The following is a 27,926-nucleotide window of genomic DNA, read 5'->3' on the forward strand; positions in this document are numbered from 1 at the left end:
AATATGCTTAAGGTTGGCGGGTTGTCTGTGGGCGAGGACTGGCCTGCCTCCTAAGGTCTGTGAAAGTGAGGGATCATTGTCCAGGATGGGTTGTAGATCACTGATGATGCGTTGGAGAGGTTTAAGCTGAGGACTGTAGGTGATGGCCAGTGGAGTTCTGTTGGTTTCTCTTCTGGGCCTGTCTTGTAGCAGGAGGCTTCTGGGTACACGTCTGGCTCTGTTGATTTGTTTCTTTATTTCCTTGTGTGGGTATCGTAGTTTTGAGAATGCTTGGTCAAGATCTTGTAGGTGTTGGTCTCTGTCTGAGGGGTTGGAGCAGATGCGATTGTACCTCAGTGCTTGGCTGTAGACGATGGATTGTGTGGTGTGACCGGGGTGGAAGCGGGAGGCATGAAGGTAGGTGTAGCGGTCGGTGGGTTTTCGGTATAGGGTGGTGTTAATGTGGCCATCGCTTATTTGTACAGTGGTGTCTAGGAAGTGGACCTCCCGTGTAGATTGGTCCAGGCTGAGGTTGATGGTGGGGTGGAAGCTGTTGAAATCATCTTGGAATTCTTCCAGGGTCTCCTTCCCGTGGGTCCAGATGATGAAGATGTCATCAATATAGCGTAGGTAGAGAAGGGGCATGAGTGGACGAGAGCTGAGGAAGCATTGTTCCAGGTCAGCCATAAAAATGTTGGCATATTGTGGGGCCATGCGGGTGCCCATAGCGGTGCCACTGGTCTGGAGGTATATATTGTCACCAAATTTGAAATAATTGTGCGTGAGGATAAAGTCACAGAGCTCAGCAACAAGTTGTGCTGTGTCATCATCAGGGATACTGTTCCTGACAGCTTGTATTCCATCTGTGTGTGGGATGTTTGTGTAGAGAGCCTCTACATCCATGGTGGCTAGGATGGTGTTTTCTGGGAGGTCACCAATGCATTGTAGTTTTCTCAGGAAATCTGTGGTGTCACGGAGATAGCTGGGAGTGCTGGTGGCGTAGGGTCTGAGTAGGGAGTCCACATATCCAGACAGTCCTTCAGTGAGAGTGCCAATGCCCGAGCTGATGGGGCGTCCAGGATTTCCAGGTTTGTGGATCTTAGGAAGTAGATAGAATAATCCCGGTCGGGGCTCTAAGGGTATGTTGATTTGTTCCTGTGTTAGCGTAGGGAGTGTCCTGAGTAGATGGTGCAGTTTCTTAGTGTATTCCTCAGTGGGATCTGAGGAAAGTGGCCTGTAGAATTTGGTATTGGAGAGTTGTCTGGCAGCCTCCTTCTGGTAGTCAGACCTGTTCATGATGACAACAGCACCTCCTTTATCAGCCTCTTTGATGATAATGTCAGGGTGGTTTCTGAGGCTGTGGATGGCATTGCGTTCTGCACGACTTAGGTTATGAGGCAAGCGATGTTGTTTTTCCACAATTTCTGCCTGTGCACGTCGGCGGAAGCATTCTATGTATAGGTCCAGACTGTCATTTCGACCCTCAGGAGGAGTCCATGTGGAGTTCTTCTTCCTGTGTTGTTGGTGGGAGGGTATCTGTGTATCAGTGCGCTGTTCAGTGTTATCTTGAAAGTATTCTTTGAGTTGGAGGCGGCGAAAGTAGGCTTCCAGATCACCACAGAACTGTATCATGTTCGTGGGGGTGCTGGGGCAAAAGGAGAGTCCCCGAGATAGGACAGACTCTTCTGCCGGGTTGAGTGTGTAGCTGGATAAATTGACGATATTGCTGGGTGAGTTCGGGGTACCCTGTTGTGGCCCCATGTGGCAGGTAGGATTTTAGACAGCTTACGGTCCTTTTTCCTTTGTAGAGCGGTGAGGTGTGTACCGCAGATCTCCGGTCTGGCTGTAGCGAAGTCCGGTTGTGTGGAGGGCTGGTTGTGAGAGGTGCCAGGTTGGAGGGCTCTTTTCTGATGTTTTCCTGGTGGCTGTCTAGGATGCTGATCAGGTGGTTCCTCAGTTTCTTTGATAGAGGCAGCCCACTTGACACGTTTGATCGGCCTTGGGGCTGGCTCCCAGCCCCCCCCGCACCGGCTGAGGCTGTCTGGAGGTGCTGCCTTCCCCGCCTGGCTCATCCACCCCTCGGTCATTCAACCCGGCAAGTGATTGAGAGTGGGGGGAACTCGTGTTTCTACTCCCAGCAAAAAGACATCTTTCTTCTCTCTTATTCTGTCCTTAGGGGGCTATAACATTCTACCAAGGGGCCGTGCAAAGTGCCCACGTGAGGCTTTGGTACAAAGTCCCATGAAAACACAGGTTTTTACAAGGTTATGTGATGAGGCACAATGTAAAGTCATATGAAAATTATCAGAGATTTATCTACACCTCCCCTCCCCCTCCCCCGGCCGGGATACCCCCCTCCCCTCCCCCGCCTCCCTCTGGCCGGGATCCCCCCCACTTCCCCCGTCTCACCCCCCCTCTCCCCTCCCCTCCCTCCCCTCCCCCGCCCGGGATACCCCCTCCCCTCCCCCGCCTCCCTCTGGCCGGGGATCCCCCCCCACTTCCCCGTCTCCCCCCCCCCGGCCAGGATCCCCCCCACTCCCCCGTCTCACCCCCCCCCGGCCGGGATCCCCCCCACTCCCCCGTCTCACCCCCCCCCGGCCGGGATCCCCCCCACTCCCCGTCTCACCCCCCCACGGTCGGGATCCCCCCCACTTCCCCGTCTCACCCCCCCCCGGCCGGGATCCCCCCCACTTTCCCCGTCTCACCCCCCTCTCCCCTCCCCTCCCCCAGCCGTGATAACCCCCTCCCCGCCCCTCCCCCCACCTCCCTCTGGCCGGGATCCCCCCACTTCCCCCATCTCACCCCCGCCCTCTCCCCCTGCCATCCCTCCCCTCCCCCGCCCGGATACCCCCCTCCCCTACCCCCTCTCCCCGCCTCCCTCTGGCCGGGATCCTCCCCACTTCCCTGTCTCACCCCCCCTCTCCCCTCCCCCCCGGCGGGATCCCCCCCCCACTTCCTGTCTCACCCCCCTCTCCCCTCCCCTCCCCCGCCCGGGATACCCCCTCCCCTTCCCTTCCTCCCCCACCTCCCTCTGGCCGGGATCCCCCCCCACTTCGCCGTCTCACCCCCTCCTCCCCTCCCCTCCCCTCCCCCCGGCCTGGGATCCCCCCCACTTCCCCCACCTCATCCCCTAACCCCCCGAGCCGGGATCCCCCCCCCACTTCCCCGTCTCACCCCCCTCCTCTCCCCTCCCCTCCCCCGCCCGGGATACCCCCTTCCCTTCCCTCCCCCACCTCCCTCTGGCCGGGATCCCCCCCCACTTCGCCGTCTCACCCCCTCTCCCCCTCCCCTCCCCTCCCCCAGCTGGGATCCCCCCCACTTCCCCACCTCAGCCCCCAACCCCCCCCGTCTGGGATTCCCCCCCACTCCCCTGTCTCACCCCCCCCCGGCCGGGATCCCCCCCCCCACTCCCCTGTCTCACCCCCCCCTCTCTCCCCTCCCCCGGCTGGGATCCCTCCCCCACTTCCCCACCTCATCCCCCAACCCCCCCCGTCTGGGATCCCCCCCACTCCCCTGTCTCACCCCCTACCCTGTCCGGATCCCCCTTGCTCTGTGTTCCCCTCCCCCCCCCCGGCCGGGATCCCCCCCCACTTCCCCATCTCACCCCCCCCCCGGCCGGGATCCCCCCCCACTCCCCCGTCTCACCCCCCCTTGCTCTGTGTCCCCCCCAAGCTGACCATGAAGGAGCTGCTGGAGACTTTCTTCAACAACTGCACCTGGGGACGGGCGGAGCTGGGGGGGGCTGAACGCCACCCCGCCAGCCCCCCCACCCCTCCTACGCGGACCCCTGGCTCCAGTGGACCCACCCCCGGCTCTCCTCCCTCGAGATGCTCAGCTTCTTCCTGCTCGCCAAGGTGGGGGGACCCCGCTGCTGGCTGCCGGTCGCTGGGGGGGACCAGGTGTCGGGGAGGTGAGGGGGGGCCGGAGAGAGGGGGGCTGTTTCATTCGCTCATCCCTCCTCCCCAGTTCTTCATGCTGCTCCCTCGCCACCACCATGGTCGTCCCCGCCGGCTACTTCCTGCCCGTCTTCGTCTACGGTGAGAACCCAGGCGTCCGGGCTCCCAGTCCCCCTCCTGCTCTAACCCACCAGCCCCCGCTCCCCTCCCAGAGTCAGGAGAGACCCAGGAGTCCTGGCTCCCAGCCCCCCCTGCTCTAACCCACCAGCCCCCACGCCCCTCCCAGAGCCGGGGAGAGAACCCAGGCGTCTGGGCTCCCAGCCCCCCCTGCTCTAACCCACCAGCCCCCACGCCCCTCCCAGAGCCGGGGAGAGAACCCAGGCGTCTGGGCTCCCAGCGCCCCCTGCTCTAACCCACCAGCCCCCACTTCCCTGCTAAAGCCGGGGAGAGAACCCAGGAGTCCTGGCTCCCAGCCCCTGGCCATATCCCGGGATTGGCTCAGGACGTCTGGCTGGGGTCTTCGTCTAACCTGGGGGGGGGGCTCTCTGCCCACAGGTGCGGGGCTGGGCGGCTCTATGGGGAGATCATGGCCAAGGTTTTTCCCGAGGGGATCGTCTCCGATGGGATCCGTATCGCCATCGGCCCCGCGGCCTACGCCCTGGCCGGTACGAGCCGCTGCGAGGGGCACTGGGGGGCTTGGCGGGGGGGTGACGAAGTGGGCCTGTCTGCTCTCAGCTCCCCACGGTTTCCCGGAGGAACCCCTGTCACGGAGTATCGGGGGACTCAGGGCCCTGCACCCCCGGCTTCCTGCGATTCACCATGACTCTCAGCCAGCCAGTAAAGCAGAAGGTTTATTTGGATGACAGGAATACAGTCCAAGACAGGTCTTGCAGGCACAGACAACAGGGACCCCCTCAGTTAGGTCCATCTTGGGGTCCCCGGGCATCCAAGCCCAGCCCCCCTTGGGAGGTCAGAGCCATCTATGCCCCCCAGCCCTCTCTCCCTGCCTGCTTCCAGCACACTGCTTTCAGCGACCCCTCCCACAGCCTTTGTTCAGTTTCCCGGGCTAAGGAGTCGCCTCCCCTTCAACCCCTTCCTGGGTTCTCATGTTACACACTCAGGTATGCGCCCTCGGGCAGATCCCATCCTGCAATGCAGACTATCCCAGAACACTCCCCTGTCAGCATTCACAGACCACCGTGAGAACAGGCCCAGTTCGTCACAACCCCGACCGTGCAGTTTTATCCCACTGCTCCCACCAGTTGTCACAGGGTGTTGCGGAGTGTGGGGGAGTTAGGGCCCTGCACCCCTCTTCCCGAGATTCACTGCGACTCTCAACCAGGCAGTAAAGCAGAAGGTTTATTTAAGGACAGGAACACCGTCTCAAGCAGAGCGTGTAGGTACGACCAGACCCCCTCAATTAGGTCCCTCTGGGAGGTTCAGGGAGCTTAGACCCCAGCTTGGGGTTCCCTGCGTTGCACCACCCAGCCCCAACCGAAACTCAACTCCAAGCCCCTCCCGCTGCTCCTCTCCTTTGTCCAGTCTCCCGGGCAGAAGGTGTTAATTCTCCCCACCCCCGTTCCTGGCTCAGGTTACAGCTCAGGTAGCTTCCTTCAAGGGAAGTCCCACATTCCCACTGCAACCCCCCTGCAACATTCCCAGGTCAAATCTGCCCTGCTCCCTGCTCCGTCACACAGGGTCCCCAAGGAGATGCTCCGGAACTGCTGTCTGCAAAGCCAGTCAGGACTCGGGGGCATTTCCACTTCGTCGTGGGGGGCCGGGGGGCTCGGCGGGGGGTGTTACGGCTCCGAGGGGCTCACCCCCCCGTCCCTTCCCCCCAGGCGCGGCGGCCTACTCGGGCGCGGTGACCCACACGCTGTCGACGGCGCTGCTGGTGTTCGAGCTGACCGGGCAGATGTCCCACGTCCTGCCCGTGCTCATCGCGGTGCTGGTGGCCAACGGACTGAGCCAGCGGCTCCAGGCCTCCTTCTTTGACGGCATCATCATCGCCAAGCAGCTGCCCTACCTCCCCAAGCTGGGCGTGGGGCAGAGCGGGTGCGCCCGGACGCCGGGGTCCCGCCCGAGGCGGGGTGGGGTGGGGTGGCGGGAAGCCAGGATGCCTGGGTTCTCTCCCTGGCTCTGGGAAGGGAGTGGGGGCTGGTGGGTTAGAGCAGGGGGGGCTGGGAGCCAGGACTCCTGGGTTCTCTCCCTGGCTCTGGGAGGGGAGTGGGGGCTGGTGGGTTAGAGCAGGGCGGGCAAGGAGCCAGGACTCCTGGGTTCTCTCCCCGGCTCTGGGAGGGGAGTGGGGGCTGCTGGTTAGAGCAGGGGGGGCTGAGAGCCAGGACTCCTGGGTTCTCTCCCCGGCTCTGCGAGGGGAGTGAGGGCTGGTGGGTTAGAGCAGGGGGGGCTGAGAGCCAGGACTCCTGGCTTCTCTCCCCGGCTTGGGGAGGGGAGAGGGGGTTGGTGGGTTAAATTGGGGGGGCTGGGAGCCAGGACTCCTGGGTTCTCTCTCCGGCTTTAACCCTCCCCCCGGCCTCACACCAGGGCCCACGACATCTACGCGGAGGATTTCATGGTCACGGACCTCAAATACCTCCCCCAGGGCTGCAGGTTCAAGGACATACGGGGTCTGCTGAAGGCTTCCAGCCTCAAACAGTTCCCCCTGGTGGACTCCCAAGGTCAGTGTGGCCCCCCTGAGCCCCTCCCGAGCCAGCCAGTCCCCGCCCTGTGGCCGGGGGGGGGGGGGGGAGCCGGCGCCCCCCAGAGGGGACAGGCCCCTGCCCCATTCCCCACCCCCCGAGCCAGCCAGTGCCTGCCCTGGGGCTGGGTGGGAGCCGGCGCCCCCTAGAGGGGACAGGCCCCTGCCCCATTCCCCGCCCCCCTGAGCCAGCCAATCCCTGCCCTGGGGCTGGGTGGGAGCCGGCGCCCCCTAGAGGGGACAGGTCCCTGCCCCATTCCCCACCCCCCGAGCCAGCCAATCCCTGCCCTGGGGCTGGGTGGGAGCCGGCGCCCCCTAGAGGGGACAGGCCCCTGCCCCATTCCCCACCCCCCTGAGCCAGCCAGTCCCCGCTCTGGGGCCGGGTGGGAGCCGGCGCCCCCTAGAGGGGACAGGCCCCTGCCCCATTCCCCGCCTCCCTGAGCCAGCCAGTCCCCGCCCTGGGGCCGGGTGGGAGCCGGCGCCCCCTAGAGGGGACAGGCCCCTGCCCCATTCCCCGCCCCCCTGAGCCAGCCAGTCCCTGCCCTGGGGCCGGGTGGGAGCCAGCGCCCCCTAGAGGGGACAGGCCCCTGCTCCATTCCCCCCTGTCTTGTTTGCAGAGTGCCGGATCTTGCTGGGCTCTATCCGGAGGAAGCATCTGGCCAAGCTGCTGTCTGAGCAGCTGAGCACGGAGAAGCGATTCCAGTATCTGCTCAGCCAGTCCGAGGTGAACAGCCCCACCCAGCCCGAGTCTCATCTGCCGCCTGCCCCAGAGGTGGCCGCGTCTCAGCGCCGGGCGAGGGGTCCCTGGGGAACCGGCCGCCCCGCCCCAGAGGTGGCTGCGTCTCAGCGCCGGGCGAGGGGTCACTGGGTAACCGGCCGCCCCGCCCCAGAGGTGGCTGCATCTCCGGGCCGGGCGAGGGGTCACTGGGTAACCGGCCGCCCCGCCCCAGAGGTGGCTCATCTCAGCAGCGCTAGGCAAGGGGCTGGGGGTTGACTCAGTGACTTTCCCTTGCAGCTGCTGGGGGCAGACGGAGCTCCGGGGACCCCAGAGGAGAAGCCAGGTGAGCAGGATGGGGGCGTTATGGAGTGGGGGGCACATGGAGTCTGGGGGGGACGGTCTGGGATGGCAGGGGAGCGTCAGAGGCTGGGGGGGTGGCGTGATCTGACTTGCTCCCACCCCGTGTGTCTCTCTCTTTCCCAGAAGCGCCGAAGGTTTCTACTGAGCCGGGCGACTGGGAGACATCCAAGGAGGAGGTGCCGGGGGCCAGGGTGGCGGGGAGGGGGCCCCCGTTTGGGAGGGTGCAGTGGGGCTGGGAGGATGCATTGATGGGGGCCTGGAGGGGAGCAGGGGGACCCATTGGTGGAGGCATGTGGCTGGGAGTGGGGGTCAGGGAAGGGGAGGCCCATGGATTGTGGCAGGGGAGGGCTGGGGGACCCCCCAATGGTGATGCTGCGGGAGCTGATCTGTGCCCCCCCCCATTCCCCAGGAGCGAGGCACCCAGCTGTCTGTCAAGATGAAGGACGTCTGTCACTTGGTATGTCGGGGGCAGGGCTGCGTGTCCGTGGGGACCCCCCCCGGTACCCGGGTGCGGGGACCGTGACCCCCCCAGCCATCCCCCAGTCTGCAGGGCGATTGAAGGGGCCGGGGGTGTCTCCAATCTCCCCCATATGGGGGGCGGCGGCCCCAGACTATCGGGGGTCAGACTGGGAGGCAGCTTCTCATCCCATGTCCTTATTGGGGTGTTCCCAGAATGCTTTGCGCCAGCTGTTTGGCATGAGCTGATGCAAAGGACTCTGGGAGGAACCCTGAGGGCGGGAGCTAGGGTTACCATTCGTCCGGATTTACCCGGACATGTCCTCCTTTTTGTGCTAAAAATAGCGTCCGGGGGGGAATTTGTAAAGCACTCACAATGTCCGGGATTTCCCCCCTCCCCCGGCAGAGCGAGTGGCTGGGAGGGCTGCAGGAAAGTCCCGGGCTGGACTCCGGAGCAGCTGGAGAGGAGCTCCGCCCTGCATTCTGAGCAAGTGTCTCAGCACAAAGTGCAGCCCTCCCCTTTTGCAACTGGGAGCGGTTTCTGCCATGCAGCGTAGCAAAACGGGAGCGAGAGCACTTTGTGCTGATACAAGGGCAGCTCTCCCCTGCAACCCGGTCCGGCCGGCAGCACTGTGCAGGGCCAGGAACCGGGTTTTGTTGTGCAGGGCCAGGGACCGGGTTTTGTTGTGCTGGGGAGCTCAGCCACGTGTCTGGCTGACACAGAGCCCAACACCCTGTTCTGAGCAGCAGGGTAAGGGGGGGCAGGAGAAGGGGCAGGGAGGTTCTGGAGGGGGCAGTCAAGAAACGGGGGGGGCTTTTGGGGGGAGTGGAGAAAGTTTTGGGCAGTCAGGGTACAGGTAGGGGGTAGGGTCCTGGTGGGCAGTTGGGGGGGGGTCTTAGGAGGGGGCAGTTAGGGGACAAGGAACAGGGAGTCTTAGGTAGGGGGTGGGGTTCTGGAGGGCAGTTAGGAGCAGGGGTCCCAGGAGGGGGCAGTCAGGGGACAAGGAGCAGGGGGGTAGGGGGCTGGGAGTTCTGGGGGGGAGCTGTCAGGGGGCAGGAGTGGGGAGAGGGATCGGAGCAGTCAGGGGACAGGGAGCAGAGGGGTTTAGATGGGTTGGGAGTTCTGGGGGGGGCTGTCAGGGGGTGGGGAGTGGTTGGATGGGGCATGGGAGTCCCAGGGGTCTGTCTGGGGGTGGGGGTGTGGATAAAGTTTGGGGCAGTCAGGGGACAAGAGGCAGGGAGGCTTAGATAGGGAGTGGAGTCCTGGGGGGCAGTTAGGGGCAGGGGTCCCAGGAGGGGGTAGTCAGGGGACAAGGAACGGGGGGAGGGTTGGGAGGTCAGGGGGGGCGGGAAGTGGGAGGGGCAGGGGCGGGGCTCCTCCCGTCCTCTTTTTTGCTCGCTGAAATATGGTAACCCTACGGGAGCAGAGCAGGGCGGATATTTCCCAGGATGCTTTGCGCCTGCTGCCTGGCAGGGGCTGGCGCCGATGACTCTGGGAGGACCCCAGCCAGGCGGATCTTTCCCAGGATGCTTTGCTCCGGCTGCAGGTGGAGGACTGGGAGTGCCAGCAGCTGCAGGAGCCAGTCCGGCTGGAGGAGCTGCCCATCGACCCGGCCCCCTACCGCCTGCTGGAGAAGGAGACCCTCTACCAGGTGGGTGCCTTGGGGCGCGGGGGGTCCCCCCATATCGCCCGCTCGCCCTTTGCTCTGCCTTCCCAGTATGCTTTGCCTGCCGGCGGCAGGCACAAAGGATGCTGGGAGGCGGCTGCAGGGGAGCCTCTTCCCAGCATGCTTTGCAGCCACCGCAGGGCCGGAGGTGGCGCAAGGGATTCTGGGACTCGGGAATCTCCTGCCAGGACTCGAGTCTGGGTGCCACCTCCGGACTGGCTGGGCGGGCTTGAGCAGACCTCCGATTGGTATGAATTTGCATATGCAAATAGGGCCATCGCTGGCATCGGCAGCACACTTGGGGCAGAGCAATTAGGTAAAATGATGTCTGCAAATGTGCCAGCCGCTCATTTGCATTCGCTTGGGGGTAATTCCTTCTACATGTTGATAGAGATTTGCATATACAATTAAGGTGGGCGGAGTTTGGGTGAATTTGCATGGGCAATTAGAGTGCAAGGCGTTGGCACATCAATTTGCATGTGCAATTAGGGGCAGAGGGGCTGGTAGGATAATTTGCATATTTAATTAGTGCGGGAGGAGTTGCAGATGAATTTGAATACGCAATTAGCCCGACTTGTTCATTTGCATGCATTTGCATATGCAATGTGTGAACAAGACCTTTGCACCTCAATTAGCGGCTGCAATGGGGTGGGGCTCATTTGCATACCATTATGTCCCCCCCCCGGGTCCAGCTAATGCCCCCCCCCCCACTCCTGGGTGCCCTCCATAGCCATGTCCCGACCCCTGAGCCCCAACCCTGATTCTGAGCCGCTCCCCCCAATATCTGCCCCCCTTGGTTTGACGTCTGCCCCCCCATTTCTCTGCACCCCCCGCTACAGTGCTATGACCTTTTCAACTTGCTGGGCCTCCGGACCGCCTATGTCACCAATGTGGGCCGGCTGGTCGGGGTGGTGAGCCTCCGAGAGGTAGGGTGGGGGGGAGATGGGGCGCGTGGGGGGGGCGTGGGATGGGGTGCACAGGTCGTCAAGCAGATCAGAGGGGTCACGGGGGTCGGGGGGCAGGGAGCTCGGGGGGTCATGCCGGGGATCGGGGGGGGGTCAGGGAATACATGGGGGTCACAGTGGCGTCAGAGAAGGCATGTGGGGAGATCGTGGGGGATCTGGGGTCAGGGATGATGTAGGGGTCACAGGGGGAGCATTGGGGTTCAGGGAAGTTGTGGAAGGAGGTGGGGGCAGCAGGTGGGGGTCGTGGATCAAATTGGGGACGGGCGGGCTCAGAGATTTGGGGGTGGGGGTGTTCCTCACGCGCTATCTCTGCCTAACCCCCACAGCTCAAAGCCGCGGTGGAGGGGTCGGTCAAGGGCACCTTCGTCAGGGGGCGGCCCCACAACGGGGGGCAACGTGAGGGGGACCCGGACCCCAATGGAGCCTCGGCCTAGCAGGGATCGGAGCATCCGGCCTCCCCCCAAACCCGGATCGTGAGGGGGGGCAGGGGAGAGAAAGCCCCCCCCAGCGCCCCGTCTTTTCTCCTTCGCCCCCCCCGCGTCCCACCTCCAATACCCCCCCAGTAACCCCTAAATTATTAACCCCCTGTTTTCTGGAGCTGCCCCCCCGAACCCTCCCAATCACCCAGTAAAAAACGGGTTACATTTTGTGTCTGTGGTTTTTATTCCCCTCCCATTTTTCTAGGGGGCTGGTGGGTTAGAGCAGTGGGGGCTAGGAGCCAGGATGCCTGGGTTCTCTCCTGGCTCTGGAAGGGGAGTGGGGGCTGGTGGGTTAGAGCAGGGGGGGCTGGGAGTCAGGATGCCTGGGTTCTCTCCTGGCTCTGGAAGGGGAGTGGGGGCTGGTGGGTTAGAGCAGGGGGGGCTGGGAGTCAGGACTCCTGGGTTCTCTCCCCGGCTCTGGGAGGGGAGTGGGGGCTAGTGCTTAGAGCAGGGGAGGGGCTGGGAGCCAGGACTCCTGGGTTCTCTCCCCGGCTCTGGGAGGGGAGGGGGGCTGGTGGGTTAGAGCAGGGGGGCTGGGAGCCAGGACTCCTGGGTTCTCTCCCCGGCTCTGGGAGGGGAGTGGGGGCTGGTGGGTTAGAGCAGGGGGGGCTGGGAGTCAGGACTCCTGGGTTCTCTCCCCGGCTCTGGGAGGGGAGTGGGGGCTAGTGCTTAGAGCAGGGGAGGGGCTGGGAGCCAGGACTCCTGGGTTCTCTCCCCGGCTCTGGGAGGGGAGTGGGGGCTGGTGGTTAGAGCAGGGGAGGGGCTGGGAGCCAGGACTCCTGGGTTCTCTCCCCGGCTCTGGGAGGGGAGTGGGGGCTGGTGGGTTAGAGCAGGGGAGCTGGGAGCCCGGACTCCTGGGTTCTCTCCCCAGCGCTGGGAGGGGAGTGGGCTGTTGCGGGAGGAGGTGAACGTGGAGCTGTGATGGCAGGAGCCGGTTCCCCTCCACCAGCAGGCGAGGCCGCAGCGTCGTGGTGAAGCACGTGGTCATCACGGTGCCCGAATGTATGATGATGACATCCTTGCGTGATATGCCAAGTCCCCGGTGACATCATAGGGCACCCAGTCATGCTGTGGGCTGGGGCCATGACCTCCCAGCACAGCGCGGTGGACATCACAGCCTATTGCTGTCCTGCTGGGGGCTGTCCCTGCTCAGAAGGGGGCTGGTGACGTCATTTTGTGTTGCAATGACATCGCTGCTGCATGTGGTGACATGGCAGAAGAGGTAAGGCTGTGAGGAGATCATGTCGTCGCGCCGGCCTCCGGGGGGCGGTGGGGGCTGGAGGACCAGCTCCGCGCCCGGACAGGATGGAGTGACATTGTGACATCACGGGGCCGGATGGCGACATCATCCGCTGCTGCAATGGCCTTGCAGCGGGACACGGTGACATCACAGGGCCAGGCGGTGACGTCACAGTGTGCCTGGCATTACCGGGCGAGGCGGTGACGTCACCCGTATGGGGCGATGACGTCGCGGTCTCCCGCAGCACAGGAGGCGGGAATCACCAGTTTGTCGGGGGCGGGGGATGTCACGTGACCCGAGTCCCGCAGTGAGGGGCCGGCGGGCGGGGGGGGGGCTCTCGCGGGAGGGCGAAGGCCGTTCCCCGTCACGTGGTCCTGGCGGGGCGGGGACGCCTCACGCGGAAGGGCGCACGCGCGTGACAGGCGGCGGTTGGGGGTGTGTGTGAGGGCGGCCCCGCCCCCCGTCCTGCCGCAGCCTCGCTTTGGAGACGCGCGCGCGTGCGTCACGCGAGCCGAGCGGCCGTTTCTCCCCCGTCACGTGACCCCTCCGCCGTGGCCTCCCCCCTCGCGGTCCCCGGGCTCCCCCGTCACGTGACGCGGCGCAGCGCCGCCATCTTGGTACAAACACAAACAAGCGGCGAGAGGAGGCGGCGGCGGCGGCGGAAGCGGCGAGAGACCCGGAGCCCCCCCCGCGGCCAGGGCCCCCCGGCCCCGCCCCCCGCCAGGCCCCGCCCCCCCGAGCCGGGCGCCGCGGTGAGACCCCCCCGCGAGCCGGGCCCCTCCCCCCCGCGGGCCCCCCTCGCCCCTCCCCCACCCCCGCGCGCCGGGCCCGGCGCCCCGTTGCCATGGAGACGTCGCGGGGGGGAGGGGCGCCCCGTAGGCCCCACAGCCCCTCCCTCTCCCTGCCCCCCCTTTGCCCCCCGGGGCGTCCCCAGCTTCTCCCCCTCCCGCCACAGAAAAGCCTCCCCGCGGGGGTGGGGGGCTCTGCCCACATGGGGGTTTCTGGGGGGCCCCTGAGGCAGACTCGGGGTCTGGGGGGGTCCCCGTGCTGGGGAGGCCCCTGGAAGAGGGGGGGTGGCTTTTTTGGGGGTGACCCCCCACCACACACTGAATCCTCCCTGGGCCCCCCACAAGACCCTGCAGCTGGGGAGCAGGGTGTGACTCCCGGGGTGGGGCTGTTCGGGCACATGCAGCCCCCCCCCCCGGGGAAATGCCCCTTGGAAGTGGGGGTGTGGGGGGGGGTTGCTCTGCCCAGGAACCTGCTTTTCTGCACCCCCTGGTGAGCTGCGGGGACCCCCCTTCCCCGCGTCCCTGTCGATGTGCGGTGGTCCCCCAGATCCCCCTCCCCCCGTCCCCGCTTGGGTCCCCCGCCTGGCTTTGTCGGACCTCTCTGGTTACCCCACTTGCCCCAGAACTGGGGGTGGGGGCCAGCTTGGGAGAGGGGCTTGTTGTGGGCGCCTCTGAAGCTCTCTTATTTCTTGCCGTCCAGGCCCCCTTCCCAGGCTGTGTCCGGGGCTTTCTCTTGCTGCCCCCTGGTGGGGGTACACCCCAGTGTGTGTGTGTGGGGGGGATATGGGGGGTGTATGGGAGGTGTGGGGGGGATGTGTGGGGTGTGTATGTGTGGGGAGGTGTATGGGAGGTGTGGGGGGGATGTGTGGGGTGTGTATGTGTGGGGAGGTGTATGGGAGGTGTGGGGGGGATGTGTGGGGTGTGTATGTGTGGGGAGGTGTATGGGAGGTGTGGGGGGGATGTGTGGGGTGTGTATGTGTGGGGAGGTGTATGGGAGGTTTGTGGGCTGGGTTGTCTTGAGCTCTTTCCCTGTCTTGTGCAGCCTCGGCCTTTTTGCCTTGATCTGTGTTGTCTCCTGGATGAATGTCCAGGCCTCCCCCCGCCCCGCTCCTGAGAGTTGCGGGGCGCACTGAAAAAATATGGCAGCGCAAATGGAGTTGAAATAACCCAAGCATCAGAAATCGCCCCCCCCCCCCCCCCCCCGTTGTGCCGGGCGCTGCACAGACCCCCCCCACTGGTGTGGGTGCTGCGGGAGGGAATGAAAGATGGCAAAGAAGCATCTGACTGTGGGTGCAGACGGGCAGGTCGGCGGTGGTTCGTTGGGGGGAAACACGCGTTGGAAATAAGGTGTCAGTTTTTGACAGGGCAGGTAATGAAGTGTTGGGACAGCAGACCCAGGATCGAGGTGGATTCCCCGGCCGGGATAGGGCGGCTTTCCTAAAAGGCTCGCTGTAGGGCTGCCTGCTGGGGCAGTTCTCTGGCCTGGGTGTGCAGGGGCTCTCCCTAGATTTTTGCAGTGGTCCCTCGTGCCCTTGCCATCCGACTACGCCCACCACTCCAGCATCTGGGGCAGGCAGCCTCCCTCCGGGCCACAGCGGTGCTAGGTAACCGTCTGGACACACACGCAGGATGTTGTGTCGGGTGCTGCGTGAGCGCAAAGCGCCGTTCCCTGCCCCATAGAGCTTGGCCTAGATGAAGGATGTGTGTGTGTGTGGCGGGGGGGGAGGAACCGAGGCACGGTGATGGGAAAGCGATCACACAGTTGATGGTGACAGCGGAGCTGGGGAGAGAACCCAGGGGTCCTGACTTCCTCTGTACCGGGCGCTGTACAAACCTGTGCCAGAAGTGTCTTGAGGTCCTGTTGGCTTAAAAAGGAGATGAAGTCCTGGCCGGTGTGAGGTCTTGTGCTCACGCCGCCTCTGCTTTGCTGCCGTAGCGTCTGCCTGTCTCCTAGTAACGCATGGTCAAAGGGGGGGTGTAACCACCAGACCCCCGTGGGGCACCTGAAAGCTGCCAGCCTAAGAGAGTAACTGTGGTCTGCTAGGTCTGTTCCCTCTCTGTACCGCCGGGGGGATCCAGACATGGCCAACAGGAGAATGTCGGGATTACATCTTGGAGCTCAGTCTCCCAGCTCCGGGCGCCGCATTTCAATGTCATCATCTCGCTGCCCTCAGAGAGGCCGGAAATGCAATTTTCAAAACCGAATTGGGGCTGGGTTCGGGGTTATCCAAGAGACGCTTAAGAGGTTCCTTGATCCCGGGCTGTAATGTGGGGCAAGACATTCAGACTCAAAACAAGTTGTGGGTTTGTCCTGGGGCGGGAAATTTAACTCACTGGAACAACTGACCCAGTGACCCACCTCCTGGAGTCTGAATCAGGATCGGGGGTTGTGTGTGTGTCTTTTTAAAAGATACGCTCAGCATCTCAAGTGGAAATGGTGGGTTTGGTGCAGGATTCCTGGGGTGAACGTTCTCTGCTCCGTGCTGGGCGGCCGGTCGGATGAGACGATGTAATGACCCCTCCTGGCTTTCAGGTGCCTGAAAGTTCATGCTCTGTGGAGTTGGCATGAGGCGCGTGTGTTATAACTGCGGCCATGCGTTCATTCTGGTGGTGGAAATTTATGCGGGATGGTGGGGGTGAAAAGGGTCGGGGGCTCTGAGTTAAAGTTGTCAAGAAATTTACCCTCAGTTCATGGAGGTGTAAATTTGAATAGGTCATCGTAATTAGTCTTTATTCAGAGGATCCCGCTCTTGGCCCCGGGTACTCTGCGTGTGGTGCTGTACAAACACCGAGTAGTAGATGGTCCCGACAGACGTAGGCAGAATCAACAAAGTGATGGCTGAAACTGTCACGGTAGTGCCACAGTGAGGTGGGTTTAGTTGCGGGGGAGGGAGCTGGATGGGCAGGTGTGGGGGGAAGCAGAGATGGGATAAAGTGAAGGCTGGGTTTGGAGCACAGATGTGGATATGATGGAGGTCTATATAATCATGACTGGTGTGGAGAAAGTAGATAAGGAAGTGTTATTTACTCCTCATAACACAAGAACTAGGGGTCACCCAATGAAATGAATAGGCAGCAGGTTGAAAACAAACCAAAGCAGTATTTCTTCACGCAACGACCAGTCAACCTGTGGAACTCCTCGCCAGAGGACGTTGCGAAGGCCAAGATTATAACAGGGTTCAAAAAAGAACTAGAGAAGTTCATGGAGGATAGGTCCATCAATGAGTCACTTGATGATTCCCTGTTCTGTTCATTTCCTCTGGGGCATCTGGCATTGGATACTGGCTAGACGGACCTTTGGTCTGACCCACTCTGGCCGTTCTTATGTATGCTTGTGTGAACTGAGTATTTGAATTGGGCGAGGGATATAGGTTGGCGTTAAGGCTGTTTATTTTTTTAAACGTGCCAAGAGGGTCGTGCACTATTATTAAGAGGCTTGGAAGGTTCGATTTCTATTATAAATATCTGTCATTGTCTATTTCACGGGACACACGCAATCCATGGAAAAAATATTTCCCTGGATAGTTGACATTTCCAGACAGGCAAAGTAAGGATAACGCTGCTTGAGAACTTATCCTTAAATCAAACTAAGAAGTTCTCAAGCAGCATTTTTCTTACTTTGTCCATGAATTTCAATTATCCATGGAAATATTTTTTTTCCGCGGATTGGGTGTCTCCTGTGAAATTGACGTTGGTTTTGACCGTGACGTTGACGATGTGTTTTAACGGTTCTAAAGCTTTAACTTTTTGAATATCCCTCTGTGGTAATTAAATGATGACTGACTGGCCCCTCTGAATTTCCTGCCAATGTGAACATTTAAATTGATTAAAACCGCAACTGTGCAATCAAAATAATGCTTAAAAATAAACCATCCATCAAAATTATTTAAAAAAATCCAAACCTGTTTATTAACTATTGGGTATATTTGAATGTGTATCTGCTTTCCTGGAATCTATTCACATCTGTGCTCTTTGTCTGTACTGTTTGGTGTTTGTATAGGCTGAGCAGAATTCAATTTTTACTTTATTTTATAATTTTGATGGATACTATTGATTTTTATATTAGGGCATTTTAAAATATTTTTATTGATTTTTTTTTTTTTTTTTTAAATTCACAGTTGAGGGGAAATTATTAAATTGTTATTTAATGACAGTAGATGTTGAGATTCAAAAAGTTAAAGGTTTCTAACCATTAGAACACATTGTCGACGTCCCGTGTCAAAACAGACAAATTCTAGTAAGTTTTCAAGCAGCGTTTTTCTTCTTTTGCCAGGCTGTACATTTCTGTTATCAGTGGAAATATTTTTTTCCTGGGGTTTGCGTGTGTCTGGTGAAATTGATGTTTACCAGCATTTACTGATAAAAATCCAAGCCTGCGTACATAGAACAAGGAGTCAGGGCTGTTTTTATGGTCCGGTGAATAGATTTGTGCTTTAACTTTACAGAGCTGCCGTTAGCTTCGAGTTTAGGCAGCCTTTAGGTCTTGCTAGACTTGGGATCACTACCTGGTTTGTATTGCTACTTTGGACATTTTTACTAGAGCTCTGCTCAAGCAGAAATTAACTCTCCGGGCAGCGTCACCCAGATGGTCAGACTAAATCAGTGATACTCCGGCTGCCGCTCGTGAGCTGCAAGTGGCTTTATAACGCATCTCCTCTTTGCAGCATGTGACGTGATATAATTATTATCCAATCAGGATGCTTTTTTACTACATTGTTGACCCATGGTAGTTGATAAAATAATAATACTTGGTCAGCTGTTTTGTTGTGGGAATATATGAACATGATTTCCCCATCATACTGTTTAAATATGAATCTATAGCACTGTAGTAAATGAAATGATATATTCGTACCGCTGTGGCTCATTTGGGTAATGTTGATTGCTAATTTGGCTCTCTGAGGACAGGAGAATATGAGGATTACGAATGCCTCAGGGAACCGAGGTTGTTCATAACTCTGAACAAAACGTTCCGGTTGTTCTTAAAAGTTTACAACGGAACATTGCCTTCCTGCGGCTTTGAAACTTTACTGTGCAGAAGAAAAGTGGTGCTTTTAACCATCTTAATTTAAATGAAACCAGTGCAGAAACAATTTCCTACTTTGTCAAATCTGTTCCAAACGAGGTGTGTCGTAACTCCGAGTTTCTCCTGTATCTCCGGACTAGATGATTCCAAAGACCTGGGGGGTGGGATCCTTCATTACTTGGAGCAGAGAAGAGCAACAAAAATGATGAATAGTCTAGAACAGGGGTTGGAAACCTTTCAGAAGCGGTGTGCTGAGTCTTCATTTATTCACTCTAATTTAAGGTTTCGCGTGCTGGTCATACATTTTAATGTTTTTTAGAAGGTCTCTCTCTATAAGTCTATATATTATATAACTAAATTATTGTTGTATTGTAAAATAAACAAGGTTTTCAAAATGTTTAAGAAGCTTCATTTAAAATGAAATTAAAATGTTGATCTTACACCGCTGGCCCGCTCAGCCCACTGCTGGTCTGGGGTTCTGTTCACCTAGGCCGGCAGCGGGCTGAGCAAGGCCTGCAGCCGGGACCCCGGCTGGCAAGGGGCCGGCAGCCAGAACCCCAGACCAGCAGCGGGCTGTGTGGGGCCAGCGGCCAGGACCCCAGACCGGCAGTGGGCTGTGCAGGGCTCAGCGCACTGCCGTTCAGGGGTTCCATCCACCGGCTCCTGTCAGCCAGGATCCTGGCTGCCGGATCCACTCAGCCCACTGCCGGTCTGGGGTCCCGGCCCTCCCCACATACAGTGGGTACCTACCTTCTCCCTGGTTCTGGCCATTCTCTTCCTCTCTCTGCACTGAGCTGAGGGTGGCAGTGCACTGAGCACAGGGCTGGGGGTGAAGGGTTGGGCCAGGAGCTAGAATGAGGGAGGGGGCTCAGGGTTGGGGCAGGAGGTTCGGGTGTGGGGCACTTACCTGGGCAGCTCCCATTTGATGAGAGGGGTGCAGATGGGAATGTGGGGGGGGGGGTGCAGGAGCTCCTGTTTGGTGCTCCGGGTGGGGGTGGGGATGTGGCAGGTGCATGGGGTGTGGGGGGGCTGGGGATGTGGGGCAGTGCAGGTGTCAGGGCAGAGGGGGACTGGGGATGTGTGGGGGTGCCAGAGTCAGGGCTAGGGTTGTGGGGGTGGGATGAAGGAGTCAAGCAGAGGGCTGGGTGTGTATGGGGGAGGTACAGGGCTCAGGGCAGGGGTCTGGGGTGTGTGCGGGCTCAGGGCAGAGGGCAGGGTGTGTGTGTGGGGGGTCAGGGCTCAGGGGAGAGGGCTGGGTGACTGCCCCCCTAAGAACTCCCAATCCCATAGCTCCTTGTCCCCTGACCACCACCTCCAGAGACCCCCCACCCTAACTGCCCCCCCCCAGGACCCTCCTTGCTCCCTGTCCCCTGACTGCCCTGACCCCTATCCACCCCCTGCCCCCTGACAGACCCCAGGACTCCCATGCCCCATCCAATCCACCCTGCTCCCTGACTGCCCCCTCCAGAGACCCCCCCCCCATCCAACCCACCCGTCCCCTGACTGCCCCCACGCCCACCCCTTATCCAACCCCCCCGGCCCTGGACCCCTTACCATGAAGCTCCACGCAGAACCTGATAAGCTGCCCCGCGGGAGCGCGCAGCCTCGGCTCCCAGAGCTCTGTGCACGCGGCGGCAGGTCTCCGGGTGAGCGGGGAGCGTCTTTCCCTCCCCGCGGAGCCAAACACTGCCCCGCGGGAGCACGCAGCCCCTACCCCCAGAGCGCTGCGCGTGCGCGGTGGCAGAGCTCCAGAGGAGGAGAGAAGGCGCGGGAGGGGCCGGCAGCTTGCCGCGCTCCGGCCCAGGAGCGCGGACCCCACGGCTTGCCGTGCTGGGAGAGTGGGGTCATTTGCCCACCCTGTGCGGACCGCTATGCTTCTGCTCCCTGCCCCCGCGGGGGGAGCGGAGGGCAGTGGAGAGCAGGCCGGGCTGGGCAGGATTTTTAATAGCATGCTGGAGTCCCGGCAGGCTCCAGCGTGCCATTAAAAATCGGCTCGCGTGCCGTCTTTGGCACGCGTGCCATAGGTTGCCGACCCCTGGTCTAGAAAACTTGAGCGATGGGGGAAGATTGAAAAACGTGGGTTTGTTTAGTCTGGAGAAGAGAAGCCTGGGAGGGGACATGATCACTGTTTTCAAGTACATAAAAGTTGTTACGAGGAGGAGGGAGAAAAATTGTTCTCCTTAACCTCTGAGGACAGGACAAGAAGCAATGGGTTTAAATTGCAGCAAGGTTGGTTTAGGTTGGATATTAGGAAAAACTTCCTAATTGTCAGGGTGATTAAGCACTGGAATAAATTGCCCAGGGAGGTTGTGGAATCTCCATCATTGGGGATTTTTAAGAGCAGGCTGGACAAACACCTGTGGGGGATGGTCTAGTTAATACCTAGTCCTGCCTTGAGTGCAGGGGACTGGACTGGAGACTTCTCGAGGTCCCTTCCAGTCCTTCGAGTCTATGATCTTTGAAACCAAAACTTGGGTTTCTTTCCAAACCCGCTCTAATTCCGCCCAAAGTTCTGGGTTTGCGGCTGGCTGAAATTCTCTAGTTTGGGGGCGTTCGTTGATTGAGTCAAAGTGAGTGAGACAGCGTCTTTGATTGGACTATCTTTTATCGGACCAACTTTGGGCCGGGAAGGAAACCGGAGCGTCTGAGCTCCATCCGAGTTTTGGGGTAGATTGTTGAGCAAAAGTGGTTAACCCACGTTGCGAGAGACCACTTAAAATGGGATTAAGGTTAGCTGGCGGCCGGGGATGCGAGGAAATTGAGACTTAAAACCAGTGTCTGAGGCGATGGTTTTTAGTGTCAAATTCGTAACTCCACTCAAGCGCCTGGGCATGTCTTCCCAAGGGGACCGAGTGGTCAGACGCGGAGTGACGGCTGGCTGGTGCTGTCCTGTCTCGTGTTTTGCCCTGAGCTCTCTGGAGAGCGTAGTGATTGTCTGGTTTCACCCACGTAGCTGTTATGGGGCATTCGAGGTGCTGGAGGAGGTACACCCCATATTGCGATCTGCGTGGCTAGGACCCGTGACTCTTGACTGGTGTGTGGTGGGGAGTATATTATTCATGGCCTTATAGACTCTATTAAGTCCCCAGTTCTTTCGCATCCTTTTCAAAATGTGGACCCCAGGACGGGACACATTATTGCAGGATTGGTCTCACCACAGCTGTATGCGGGGGCAGAAAAATCTGTCTCCCTACTTCTCTTGGAGCTCAGCCTAGATTATTAGTGTCTCCAAGGCCCGGAGTCCGTTGTCTGTCTGAGGTGTAGCAAAACCATCCCATCTTGATTTAAAAACAGCCAGCGATGGGCATAATGCTTGGGCTTCACCTCTCTGTGAGTTTAACACAGCTGTTACATGTCAGAGTCGCCATGTGGTGATTGTTGGGGGATGAAATTTTTTTGGAAGGGTGTGTGTGTTTCAGACTTGAGACATCGGAAGGGGGGGTGTGAGTTGGATTGAAGGCACTGAGCACTGATCCCTTGAAAATCAGACAAGTCGGGGGGTCCAAAATCGTTGCTCGCTTTTCACAACTTCGGCTGTCTATTTTGTAGCTTGTACCGAGATGGAGAGGGGGCCATACTGGGTTAGGGCGGGGTGGGGAGGCAGGACTCCTGGGTTCTCTCCCCAGCTCTGGGAGAGGAGTGGGGGCTGGTGGGTCAGAGCAGGGGGGGGCTGGGGGCCAGGACTCCTGGGTTCCCTCCCCAGCTCTGGGAGGGGAGTGGGGGCTGGTGGTTGGAGCCGGGGAGGGATGATGCGGGTATCTGTCTTCACGTTTTGTAGAAGGAGCCGGTCCGACCTCTAACTGTGATAAGTTTCTGGTGTCTGTATCACAGCTAATGTCACGGACTGTGGCCCCGATTGTGCCAGGTCCCTGCTCCCAAGAGATTACAATCTGTTTGTTAAACGTGAGTAAAAGTCAGAGGGGGCTTTTGGGGCTGGATGAGAGGGAGCTGAGCATGGGTAACTTCAGCGTGCCTGGGAGAATAGCTTCCTGGAAAGAGTCAGAACACCGCTGGCTTTGGGTTGACAAGTCCGAGGGTACGTCTTCACTACCTGCTGTATCGGCGGGTAGCAATCGATTTATCCGGGATCGATATATCGCGTCTCATTAAGGGCCCCGTTGTGCTGGGCGCAGCCCAGACGCATGGCGAGAGACAGACTCTGCCCCAGCTGGGATCAGGGCCCTGTTGTGCCGGGCGCTGCCCAGACACACGGCGAGAGACAGACCCTGCCCCAGCTGGGATCAGGGCCCGTCGTGCCAGGCGCTGCCCAGACACATGGCGAGAGACAGACCCTGCCCCAGCTGAGATCAGGGCCCGTCGTGCCAGACGCTGCCCAGACACACGGCGAGAGACAGACCCTGCCCCAGCTGAGATCAGGGCCTGTCGTGCCAGGCGCTGCCCAGACACACGGTGAGAGACAGACCCTGCCCCAGCTGAGATCAGGGCCCGTCGTGCCAGGCGCTGCCCAGACACACGGCGAGAGACAGACCCTGCCCCAGCTGGGATCAGGGCCCGTCGTGCCAGGTGCTGCCCAGACACACGGCGAGAGACAGACCCTGCCCCAGCTGAGATCAGGGCCCTGTTGTGCCGGGCGCTGCCCAGACACACGGCGAGAGACAGACCCTGCCCCAAGTCAAAGGAGGCAAAGGCAGGCTTCTTCTCTCTGTTTTGGTCTGGTGGGTCTGCGTGGTGCCTGGAATAATGCAGATCCCTTGCTCTCGGCCGGGGTGGGGCCCCTCGCCGAAGTATCACAAATGCCTGGCTGGGTTACAACCCCCCGGCTGGTAAATCGCCTCCCCAGGCCTGTGGTTGGGAGGGGCGCCCTGGTTCGAAATGATGCGGCAGTTTCCTGTCGGGTTCTCGCTCCGGGGGCTTTGCCTCCGAAAGGCCTTGGCCTAGGGGGTAGGAACCTGATGTTTGTGAGTTGTGGAGCAAAGTGTAGTGGTTAGAGCAGGGCGGGGCTGGGAGCCGGGACTCCTGGGTTCTCTCCCCGGCTCTGCCTAAGCGCCCCACAGTTTGGCATTTGTCCGTTAGCTCTCGGCGGTGGCTCTACCAGAGGATTGGCTGCTTTGCCCTTTGTGGTTTCTCACAATCTTGACATGAGTGTTATGCAACCTTCCCTCCCCTCCCTCCCTCCCCTTCCCCCCCCAGACTGGACTGGCTGGGCCCAGCTGGGTCTCTGACGGCACCGGGGGAGACGGACGTGGCATTCTGGTCCCAAAGAGCCTGTGGAACTCTCAGCACTGCATCAGCATGTGGCAGGGACTCAGGAGTCCTGGCTTCCAGGCCCAGTTCTGGTTTGGGGGCTGGTGGGTTAGAGCAGGGCGGGGCTGGGAGCCAGGACTCCTGGGTTCTCTCTCCAGCCATTGGTGATGATGGGGAAAGTCCCGTTGCCTTACTTCCTGCATAAAGGACAGCACTATGGAAGCTCTATGTTCCTGTGCCCTCCAGTGGCTGGGATGGGAATTGCTCCCCTGTATGTCCTATACCCTATACTGCTGACTGGAGAATCGCCTCCATCCCACATGCTGGGGGCTACGCTCTGCAGGGTACAGCAGTCTGAAGCCAGTTCTCTCCCAATCTGTCACCGTGTGGACTAATGCTCCCCCTCTCTTCCCCCCCAGCAGCTCTTCCCAATGTGAATCCGGCTTCTGACTCCGGCGTGGGGGGAGAAAGGCCCAGCAGCCTCATCAGCATCCGTGCTCAGCTAGCGACCCGGCCAGACGGGCGCCCGCAGATCTCCCCACCCTCGGAAATCCCCCCGCCCCCAGCGTGCTCGGACCCACAAGCCGCTGCTATCTGGGTGAGAAACACTTTGATGGCTGGGGAGAGATCCCAGGAGTCCTGGCTCCCAGCCCCCCTGCTCTAACCCACCAGCCCCCACTCCCCTCCCAGCGCTGGGGAGAGAACCCAGGAGTCCTGGCTCCCAGCCCCCCCGCCCCCTCCATTCGCCTAGACTGTGGAGCTGGTTCCCGGTGAAGGCATATGGAGGATTTGGGGGGTAATGTTGGGGAGTGGGGGGATGGGCTAGAATTATTTATTCCTTAGGTAATGGTAGATGTCTGAAATGAAGCAGTGTTTTGGGGGGCCAATGGGGAGTGGCTGACAGCCCCCCCTACTTTTTCCCCTCCAGCACTCCCCCTCCTGAGCCCCCACCCACAGTTGATCTGCACTGGTAAGGCCTGGGGAGGGGGAGACAGTGGGGGCGGGGGGATAGTCCTTGATCCTAACCCTGCACCCCTCGGGTTCTGTCTCCTGGCTGCAGGTTCAGCACCGTGGGCCGAGCCTCCTACAGTGAGGGACGTGGGGCTGTAGCCAGCAGGTAAGGAACGGGGGTGGGGGGCTGTGAGAGGTCGGGTCAGGGAGCCCAGAGCGACGGGATGGGGGCGCCCCACCTTTCATCACCCGGTTTCCTTCCTCGCCGTCCAGGTCATAGGACAACAGAAGCTAAACCCAACGCACACACAGAGCACGATGGCTGCCGAGACGCTCAATTTTGGACCGGAATGGTGAGCACGGGGAAGTGGGGGGTAGGGCCCAGAGAATGGGGAACCTGGGGGGGGGTGCAGGGAGCTGGGGATCCCTAGAGAGATCCACAAACACCGGTTGGCCCTTAACTTTGGGGCAAAGAAGGTGATAATGAAGCTACTAGACCCCTCTCCCCAAACTGGGAGAGAACCCAGGAGTCCTGGCTCCCAGCCCCTCCCCCCCACTCTAACCCACCAGCCCCCACTCCCTTCCCAGAGCTGGGGAGAGAACCCAGGAGTCCTGGCTCCCAGCCCCCCCCTATTCTAACCCACCAGCCCCCACTCCCCTCCCAGAACCGGGGAGAGAACCCAGGAGTCCTGGCTCCCAGCCCCCCCTGCTCTAACCACCAGCCCCTCCTCCCCTCCCAGAGCCAGGAGAGAACCCAAGAGTCCGGGCTCCCAGCACTCCCTACTCTAGCTTATTCTAACTTAACCCTGAAGCCCCCCTGTCACGGAGTATTGGGGGAGTCAGGGCCCTGCACCCCCGGCTTCCTGCGATTCACCATGACTCTCAGCCAGCCAGTAAAGCAGAAGGTTTATTTGGATGACAGGAATACAGTCCAAGATAGGTCTTGCAGGCACAGACAACAGGACCCCCCTCAGTTAGGTCCAGCTTGGGGTCCCAGGGCATGCCAGCCCACCCCCCTTGGGGGGTCAGAGCCATCTCTGCCTCCCAGCCATCTCTCCAGCCTGCTTCCAGCACTCTGCTTTCAGCGACCCCTCCCACAGCCTTTGTTCAGTTTCCCGGGCCCCGGAGTCACCTGACCTCCAACCCCCTCCTGGGTTCTCATGTTACAAGCTCAGGTATGTTCCCTCGGGCCGACTCCCATCCTCCGATGCAGACCATCCTAGTCACACTCCCCTGTCAGCATTCCCACACCCCAGCAAGAACAGTCCCAGTTCGTCACACCCCCTTGAAGGCTCCTTGCGGCCTCGCTCTGCGTATGTGGCCGTGTGTCTGCAGAGCCTGGCCCCGTCGCTGACTCTGTCTGTCCCGCCCACCCCCAGGCTCCGTGCGCTGTCCAGTGGGGGCAGCGTGGCCTCCCCCCCCACCCTCTCCTGCCATGCCAAAGTACAAGCTCGCGGACTATCGCTACGGCAGAGAAGAGATGCTAGCACTTTATGTCAAAGAGAACAAGGTGCGTGTGTGTCCGTGCCCCGAGGCTTCCCGCACGCCGGGCAACGGGGCGGAGCAAGGCTGCCCAGTGGGGTGCTGCAGAGTATTGCTCCTGAGGGCATTCTGCGCCCAAAAAATTAAAAATTCTGCGCCCCCAGAAATCAAAATCCTGCGCACAATATTTAAAAAGTCTACAAATTTTATTTGGCAAATAAATGTGGAGGCTCCAACTTGACAGTGGGGAGCACAGGCCACTGGCTGCACAGAGGTGGGAGATCCCCCTGCAGCTCCCACGCCCCCTGGGACACGGACTTGGCGGTGAGGCTGCACCCGACCCAGCCACAGCGCAAGGACCAGCCTGGCCCCAGAAACATCCCGGGGCTCTGCCTCTCTGTGTCAGCTGTGGGCAGGCAGGCTCAGCAAGGCAGGATCCAAGTTGGGGGCGGGGGATGCATGGGGGTTCTGTGTGGGGCAGTCTGGGTGCGGGCGGCTCAGTGGGGGTTCTGGATGCACAGGGGCTTGTTAGGGGTTCTGGGTGCAGTGGTAATGGGGCTCTGCAGGGGGGGTTCAGGTGAAGGTGGTTGGGGCTGAGTGGGTGTGGGGGGCTTAGTGGGGGGTCCAGATGCAGAGGGAGTGGGGCTCATCCTGGCGGGGGTTCTAAGTGTAGGGGGGTGATGAGGCTCACCATGAGGATCTGGCTATGAGGGGGTCTGGATGCATGGGGATTGGGCGGATGGGAGAGCAGCTCTCTGTACAGGGATCCCTCCCCCTGCAGTTGAGGAGCGATGGGTGCAGGAAGTGCGGGGGTGGGGAGTTTGCAGAGCTTCCTGCAGCCGGGGGAGAAATCTGAGGTGGGTCTGACCCGGCCCCGGATGCCGTGCAGGGAAAGAGGAAGTCCTGTCCTCCCCAGCCCAGCCAGGACTAGCAGCTGAGATGGCACAGGATAGGAGCCACCAACCAGGTCCCCAGTCCCGCCCCCTGCCCCACAGTGATTTGCCTCTCTGCCACCTGCCCTGGGCACCCGAAACGTACTGCTGGGGTGTGTGTGTGTGTGTGTCACATGACCACTCTTGTGGCATCCCTTTGCTTCCCCGTCAAAGTCATTTTTCTGCGGGGAATCAAAGAAATCTGCGGGGGACATAAATTCTGTGCTTGCACAGGGGTGCAAAATTCCCTCCGGAGTAAAATACGCCAAGGCCCGTGGGATGTCAGGTGACCAGGGGGCGGGGAATGGGTTGGGATGAGGGCGCCTGGTGTGACCCTGGGGTCCACCTTCGAGGTTCGCAGGGGCGTGTGTGCCCCAAGTGAAAGCCCTGTGTCTTGGGAGGGTGAGGGGGTGACCCTGCCGTTGGGGGGGGGAGGGGCAGGGGAAGTTCGCTCCCAGCCGCACCCCCCAGCTGCTCTCTCCGCACCTGCCCAGGTCCCGGAGGAGCTCCAGGATAAGGAATTCGCTGCCATTCTCCAGGAAGAGCCACTGCAGCCGCTGGCCCTGGTCCCATTAACGGAGGAGGAGCAGGTAGTGGGGCGGGGGGGCACCCACTGCTTGTGTCAGGGGCTGCACAAACCCATCCCTCCAACAGAGACAAAGCACCCCCTTATGACTGAGAGCCCCAGGGGCAGTCCTGGGGATGGGACATGGGGTCTTTTCCCTCTAGGGGGCGCTGGCTCCCACCCAGCCCCAGGGCGGGGACTGGCTGGCTCAGGGGGGCGGGGGAATGGGGTAGGGGCCTGTCCCTTCTAGGGGGCGCCGGCTCTCACCCGGCCCCAGGGTGGGGACTGGCTGGGTCAGGGGGGCGGGGAATGGGGCAGGGGCCTGTCCCCTCTAGCGGGCGCCGGCTCTCACCCGGCCCCAGGGCGGGGACTGGCTGGGTCAGGGGGGCGGGGAATGGGGCAGGGGCCTGTCCCCTCTAGGGGGCGCTGGCTCCCACCTGGCCCCAGGGCGGGGACTGGCTGGCTCGGGGGCGGGGCATGGGGGTACCAGCCCCGATCTGGGGCAGGATCTAGTGATGTCTG

The 27,926-nt window shown here is 60.6% G+C and overlaps 3 protein-coding genes across 3 annotated transcripts in view; all 3 read left to right on the forward strand.

Moving 5' to 3' along the window:
• The window catches only part of LOC128823332 (chloride channel protein ClC-Kb-like), a 24,592-nt gene extending 20,189 nt beyond the window's left edge, over nucleotides 1-4,403 (forward strand). The window contains exons 13-15 of the mRNA XM_054005573.1: nucleotides 3,652-3,833; nucleotides 3,946-4,016; nucleotides 4,378-4,403. Coding sequence (XP_053861548.1) covers nucleotides 3,652-3,833; nucleotides 3,946-4,016; nucleotides 4,378-4,403 — 279 coding nt within the window. The remainder of the gene's footprint in view (nucleotides 1-3,651; nucleotides 3,834-3,945; nucleotides 4,017-4,377) is intronic.
• A 46-nt stretch (nucleotides 4,404-4,449) lies between these two features.
• Nucleotides 4,450-11,367, forward strand: LOC128823301 (chloride channel protein 1-like). Its single transcript, XM_054005541.1, has 10 exons — nucleotides 4,450-4,540; nucleotides 5,717-5,930; nucleotides 6,420-6,553; nucleotides 7,191-7,297; nucleotides 7,589-7,634; nucleotides 7,775-7,827; nucleotides 8,061-8,108; nucleotides 9,655-9,759; nucleotides 10,614-10,700; nucleotides 11,066-11,367. Exons 1-10 carry the CDS (start codon nucleotides 4,462-4,464, stop codon nucleotides 11,171-11,173), a joined length of 981 nt encoding a protein of 326 aa, XP_053861516.1. The 5' UTR covers nucleotides 4,450-4,461; the 3' UTR covers nucleotides 11,174-11,367.
• Nucleotides 11,368-13,168: 1,801 nt separating this feature from the next.
• Nucleotides 13,169-27,926, forward strand: part of GIGYF1 (GRB10 interacting GYF protein 1) — a 28,491-nt gene continuing 13,733 nt past the window's right edge. Inside the window, 7 exon segments of the mRNA XM_054005329.1 lie at nucleotides 13,169-13,210; nucleotides 23,897-24,072; nucleotides 24,535-24,591; nucleotides 24,699-24,778; nucleotides 25,805-25,841; nucleotides 25,843-25,935; nucleotides 27,334-27,429. Coding sequence (XP_053861304.1) covers nucleotides 24,744-24,778; nucleotides 25,805-25,841; nucleotides 25,843-25,935; nucleotides 27,334-27,429 — 261 coding nt within the window. The 5' untranslated portion in view covers nucleotides 13,169-13,210; nucleotides 23,897-24,072; nucleotides 24,535-24,591; nucleotides 24,699-24,743.

The sequence above is a fragment of the Malaclemys terrapin genome, chromosome 15 (genome assembly GCF_027887155.1).
Source record: "Malaclemys terrapin pileata isolate rMalTer1 chromosome 15, rMalTer1.hap1, whole genome shotgun sequence".
In the NCBI taxonomy this organism is placed as follows: domain Eukaryota; kingdom Metazoa; phylum Chordata; order Testudines; family Emydidae; genus Malaclemys; species Malaclemys terrapin.